This window comes from Oncorhynchus keta, unplaced genomic scaffold (genome assembly GCF_023373465.1).
Source record: "Oncorhynchus keta strain PuntledgeMale-10-30-2019 unplaced genomic scaffold, Oket_V2 Un_contig_10070_pilon_pilon, whole genome shotgun sequence".
NCBI lineage: Eukaryota > Metazoa > Chordata > Actinopteri > Salmoniformes > Salmonidae > Oncorhynchus > Oncorhynchus keta.
Window position 1 is genome coordinate 50,691 of NW_026277004.1, and position 6,810 is coordinate 57,500.

At 48.4% G+C, this 6,810-nt stretch overlaps 1 protein-coding gene across 1 annotated transcript in view; it reads left to right on the top strand.

The window, feature by feature from the left end:
- Positions 1-250: 250 nt before the first annotated feature.
- The window catches only part of LOC127916923 (adhesion G protein-coupled receptor L3-like), a gene marked incomplete at its 3' end in the record, with an annotated part of 10,210 nt that continues 3,650 nt past the window's right edge, over positions 251-6,810 (top strand). The window contains exon 1 of the mRNA XM_052500233.1: positions 251-620. Coding sequence (XP_052356193.1) covers positions 593-620 — 28 coding nt within the window. The remainder of the gene's footprint in view (positions 621-6,810) is intronic.

Consider the following 6,810-nt stretch of genomic DNA (forward strand, 5'->3'; position numbering starts at 1 on the left):
CTCTTCTTCTCTCCTCTTGTCTCTCTCTTCTTCTCTCCTCTTGTCTCTCTCTCTTCTTCTCTCCTCTTGTCTCTCTCTCTTCTTCTCTCCTCTTGTCTCTCTCTTCTTCTCTCCTTGTCTCTCTCTTCTTCTCTCCTCTTGTCTCTCTCTTCTTCTCTCCTCTTGTCTCTCTCTCTTCTTCTCTCATCTTGTCTCTCTCTTCTTCTCTCCTCTTGTCTCTCTCTTCTTCTCTCCTCTTGTCTCTCTTCTTCTCTCCTCTTGTCTCTCTCTTCTTCTCTCCTCTTGTCTCTCTCTTCTTCTCTCCTCTTGTCTCTCTCTTCCTTCTCTCCTCTTGTCTCTCTCTCTTCTTCTCTCCTCTTGTCTCTCTCTTCTTCTCTCATCTTGTCTCTCTCTTCTTCTCTCCTCTTGTCTCTCTCTTCTTCTCTCCTCTTGTCTCTCTCTTCTTCTCTCCTCTTGTCTCTCTCTTCTTCTCTCCTCTTGTCTCTCTCTTCTTCTCTCCTCTTGTCTCTCTCTCTTCTTCTCTCCTCTTGTCTCTCTCTCTTCTTCTCTCCTCTTGTCTCTCTCTTCTTTCCATTCCTCTTATCTTTCCGTGATGGCTTGGATAGAAGTGGAACAGAAAGGTAAGTCACACACACACACGGACACGCAACACACGGACACGCACACACACACACACAGACACACACACACGGACACGCAACACACACACACACACACAGACACACAAACACGGGCATTCATTCAAGCAACACACACACAGAAACATACACACACGTGCAGTCACGCAACACATACACAAACACACAGACACACGTGCGGTCCCGCAACACACACAGACACACAGACACACTGTGCGGTCCCTCAGGTGCATCCTGTTTCCCATTAATCATCTTTGAGATGTTTCTACAACTTGATTGGAGTTCACTTGTGGTACATTCAATTGACTGGACATGATTTTGAAATGAACACACCCGGGTCCCACAGTTCACATTGCATGTCAGAGCAACAAACCAAGCAATGAGGTTGAAGGAATTATTCGTAGAGCTCCGAGGCAGGATTGTGTCGAGGCAAAGATCTGGGGAATCGTAGCAAAAAATGTCTGCAGAATTGAAGGTCCCCAAGAATGCAATGGCCTCTCATCATTCTTAAATGTAAGACGTTTGGAACCACTGAGAATCTTCCTAGAGCTGGCCGCCCGGCCAAACTGAGCAATCGGGGGAGAAGGGCCTTGGTCAGGGGAGGTGACCAAGAACCCGATGGTCACTCTAACGGAGCTGCAGGGTTCCTCTGTGGAGATGGGAAAAGGGACCAAGAACCTGATGGTCGCTCTGACGGAGCTCCAGAGTTCCTCTGTGGAGATGGGAAAAGGGACCAAGAACCCGATAGTCACTCTGACGGAGCTCCAGAGTTCCTCTGTGGAGATGGGAAAAGGGACCAAGAACCCGATGGTCACTCTGACGGAGCTCCAGAGTTCCTCTGTGGAGATGGGAAAAGGGACCAAGAACCCGATAGTCACTCTGACGGAGCTCCAGAGTTCCTCTGTGGAGATGGGAAAAGGGACCAAGAACCCGATAGTCACTCTGACGGAGCTCCAGAGTTCCTCTGTGGAGATGGGAAAAGGGACCAAGAACCCGATAGTCACTCTGACGGAGCTCCAGAGTTCCTCTGTGGAGATGAGAAAAGGGACCAAGAACCCGATAGTCACTCTGACGGAGCTCCAGAGTTCCTCTGTGGAGATGGGAAAAGGGACCAAGAACCCGATAGTCACTCTGACGGAGCTCCAGAGTTCCTCTGTGGAGATGGGAAAAGGGACCAAGAACCCGATAGTCACTCTGACGGAGCTCCAGAGTTCCTCTGTGGAGATGAGAAAAGGGACCAAGAACCCGATGGTCACTCTGACGGAGCTCCAGAGTTCCTCTGTGGAGATGAGAAAAGGGACATTTAGCTTTTCTCAATGAAGCAGAAAATCATCAGTTATTTGTGGTTGTTGGCTTAGCTGTCATCCATCCTGTTTTGTAGTTTTACACCCTCTGGTCTGCTCTCAATGCCCATATCTCTAAAGGAACAGAACTACAGTTCCCATACTGCATTTCTATTCTGTTTTGTAGTTTTACACCCTCTGGTCTGCTCTCAATGCCCATATCTCTAAAGGAACAGAACTACAGTTCCCATACTGCATTTCTATTCTGTTTTGTAGTTTTACACCCTCTGGTCTGCTCTCAACTCTCCATACAACCCAAACACTAACATCAACAATGCCCATATCTCTAAAGGAACTACAGTTCCCATACTGCATTTCTATCCTGTTTTGTAGTTTTACACCCTCTGGTCTGCTCTCAACTCTCCATAGAACCCAAACACTAACATCAACAATGCCCATATCTCTAAAGGAACAGAACTACAGTTCCCATACTGCATTTCAATAACGGCCACTGTTTCAAAATCAGTCATAATAAAGAACTACCCGCTAAAATTGTATTGTGGGAAAAAGTGAAAACCAAAGCTCACATCTGGACATCTTTTCCTTGACATTCCTGCGACATGACAAGTGAGTCCCCAAGTCTCACTCACACACACGCACACACACACACACACACACTCACACACACACACACACACACACACACACACACACACACACACACACACACACACACACACACACACACACACACACACACACACACACACACACACACACACACACACACACACACACACACAGAGCCCCACACACACGCACACGCACACACACACTGAGCCCCACACACACACAGAGCCCCACACACACACACTCAGAGCCCCACACACACACACACACACAGACACACACACAGAGCCCCCCACCACACACACACACACACACAGAGCCACACACACATAAATCATAAAACACAATCCCAGTGTTCCCTGTTTTCTGACTCTGTAAAGTAACGGCCGGTGTGGGAAAGGAATTACCGGAACAATCTCATGATACCAGCAGGGAATAAAAGACTGTTAGTTAGACACTAATGCACTCAGCAGTGTGCAGTGTGTGTGTGTGTGTGTGTGTGTGTGTGTGTGTGTGTGTGTGTGTGTGTGTGTGTGTGTGTGTGTGTGTGTGTGTGTGTGTGTGTGTGTGTGTGTGTGTGTGTGTGTGTGTGTGTGTGTGTGTGTGTATGTTTTCTGACAAAAATATAAATAGAAGGAGAGAGCGTTATGAGACTAATTAGGAGGGAGAGAAGGAAGAACAGATAAGGAGAGAGAGGAGAGGGAGGAGAGGGGTGGTATCAGGAGGAGGGAGGAGAGGGATGGTATCAGGAGGAGAGAGGAGAGGGAGGAGAGGGATGGTATCAGAGGAGAGAGGAGAGGGATGGTATCAGGAGGAGGGAGGAGAGGGATGGTATCAGAGGAGAGAGGAGAGGGGTGGTATCAGGAGGAGGGAGGAGAGGGGTGGTATCAGGAGGAGGGAGGAGAGAGAGGAGAGGGATGGTATCAGGAGGAGGGAGGAGAGGGATGGTATCAGGAGGAGAGAGGAGAGGGAGGAGAGGGATGGTATCAGGAGGAGAGAGGAGAGGGAGGAGAGGGATGGTATCAGGAGGAGAGAGGAGAGGGAGGAGAGGGATGGTATCAGAGGAGAGAGGAGAGGGATGGTATCAGGAGGAGGGAGGAGAGGGATGGTATCAGAGGAGAGAGGAGAGGGATGGTATCAGGAGGAGGGAGGAGAGGGATGGTATCAGAGGAGAGAGGAGAGGGGTGGTATCAGGAGGAGGGAGGAGAGGGGTGGTATCAGGAGGAGGGAGGAGAGGGGTGGTATCAGAGGAGAGAGGAGAGGGGTGGTATCAGGAGGAGGGAGGAGAGGGGTGGTATCAGGAGGAGGGAGGAGAGAGAGGAGAGGGATGGTATCAGGAGGAGGGAGGAGAGGGATGGTATCAGGAGGAGGGAGGAGAGAGAGGAGAGGGATGGTATCAGAGGAGAGAGGAGAGGGATGGTATCAGGAGGAGAGAGGAGAGAGAGGAGAGGGATGGTATCAAGAGGAGAGAGGAGAGGGATGGTATCAGAGGAGAGAGGAGAGGGATGGTATCAGGAGGAGGGAGGAGAGAGAGGAGAGGGATGGTATCAGAGGAGTGAGGAGAGGGATGGTATCAGGAGGAGGGAGGAGAGAGAGGAGAGGGATGGTATCAGAGGAGAGAGGAGAGGGATGGTATCAGGAGGAGAGAGGAGAGGGATGGTATCAGGAGGAGAGAGGAGAGGGATGGTATCAGAGGAGAGAGGAGAGGGATGGTATCAGGAGGAGGGAGGAGAGAGAGGAGAGGGATGGTATCAGAGGAGAGAGGAGAGGGATGGTATCAGGAGGAGGGAGGAGAGAGAGGAGAGGGATGGTATCAGAGGAGAGAGGAGAGGGATGGTATCAGGAGGAGGGAGGAGAGAGAGGAGAGGGATGGTATCAGGAGGAGGGAGGAGAGAGAGAGGAGGGATGGTATCAGGAGGAGGGAGGAGAGAGAGGAGAGGCGTGGTATCAGGAGGAGGGAGGAGAGAGAGGAGAGGGATGGTATCAGGAGGAGGGAGGAGAGAGAGGAGAGGGGTGGTATCAGGAGGAGGGAGGAGAGAGAGGAGAGGGATGGTATCAGAGAAGGGAGGAGAGAGAAGAGAGGGATGGTATCAGAGGAGGGAGGAGAGAGAAGAGAGGGATGGTATCAGAGGAGGGAGGAGAGAGAAGAGAGGGATGGTATCAGGAGGAGGGAGGAGAGAGAAGAGAGGGATGGTATCAGAGGAGGGAGGAGAGAGAAGAGAGGGATGGTATCAGGAGGAGGGAGGAGAGAGAAGAGAGGGATGGTATCAGGAGGAGGGAGGAGAGAGAAGAGAGGGATGGTATCAGGAGGAGGGAGGAGAGAGAAGAGAGGGATGGTATCAGAGGAGGGAGGAGAGAGAAGAGAGGGATGGTATCAGAGGAGGGAGGAGCGAGAGGAAGGGAGGAAGGGAGGGAGGGATAGAAACAGAGAAGACATGAAGGGTTGGGAACAGGGGGAGGGAGAGGGAGAGACAGATTGGAACAGAGGAGGGAGGAGGAGATGGGAACAGAGGAGGGAGAGACAGATGGGAACAGAGGAGGGAGGGAGAGACAGATGGGAACAGAGGAGGGAGGGAGAGACAGATGGGAACAGAGGAGGGAGAGACAGATGGGAACAGAGGATGGAGAGACAGATGGAAACAGAGGAGGGAGGGAGAGACAGATGGAAACAGAGGAGGGAGAGACAGATGGGAACAGAGGAGGGAGGGAGAGACAGATGGGAACAGAGGAGGGAGAGAGAGACAGATGGGAACAGAGGAGGGAGGGAGAGACAGATGGGAACAGAGGAGGGAGGGAGAGACAGATGGGAACAGAGGAGGGAGAGACAGATGGGAACAGAGGAGGGAGGGAGAGACAGATGGGAACAGAGGAGGGAGGGAGAGATGGGAACAGAGGAGGGAGGGAGAGACAGATGGGAACAGAGGAGGGAGAGACAGATGGGAACAGAGGAGGGAGGGAGAGACAGATGGGAACAGAGGAGGGAGGGAGAGACAGATGGGAACAGAGGAGGGAGGGACAGATGGGAACAGAGGAGGGAGAGACAGATGGGAACAGAGGAGGGAGAGACAGATGGGAACAGAGGAGGGAGGGAGAGACAGAGGAGGGAAAACACTTGATGTTTCTTCTTCTCATCTTAATAACAGACACATAATAACCCTGAGTCTCTGAGAGATATCTATTAATATCTCAGATAACAGACACATAATAACCCCGAGTCTCTGAGAGATATCTATTAATATCTCAGATAACAGACACATAATAACCCCGAGTCTCTGAGAGATATCTATTAATATCTTAGATAACAGAGACATAATAACCTTGAGTCTCTGAGAGATATCTATTAATATATTAGATAACAGACACAAAATAACCCTGAGTCTCTGAGAGATATCTATTAATATCTCAGATAACAGACACATAATAACCCTGAGTCTCTGAGAGATATCTATTAATATCTTAGATAACAGACACATAATAACCCTGAGTCTCTGAGAGATATCTATTAATATATTAGATAACAGACACAAAATAACCCTGAGTCTCTGAGAGATATCTATTAATATCTCAGATAACAGACACATAATAATCCCGAGTCTCTGAGAGATATCTATTAATATCTCAGATAACAGACACATGATAACCCTGAGTCTCTGAGAGATATCTATTCATATCTTAGATAACAGACACATAATAACCCTGAGTCTCTGAGAGATATCTATTAATATCTTAGATAACAGACACAAAATAACCCTGAGTCTCTGAGAGATATCTATTAATATCTTAGATAACAGAGACATAATAACCCTGAGTCTCTGAGAGATATCTATTAATATCTTAGATAACAGAGACATAATAACCCTGAGTCTCTGAGAGATATCTATTAATATCTTAGATAACAGAGACATAATAACCCTGAGTCTCTGAGAGATATCTATTAATATCTTAGATAACAGAGACATAATAACCCTGAGTCTCTGAGAGATATCTATTAATATCTTAGATAACAGACACATAATAACCCTGAGTCTCTGAGAGATATCTATTAATATCTTAGATAACAGAGACATAATAACCCTGAGTCTCTGAGAGATATCTATTAATATCTTAGATAACAGAGACATAATAACCCTGAGTCTCTGAGAGATATCTATTAATATCTTAGATAACAGACACATAATAACCCTGAGTCTCTGAGAGATATCTATTAATATCTTAGATAACAGAGACATAATAACCCTGAGTCTCTGAGAGATATCTAT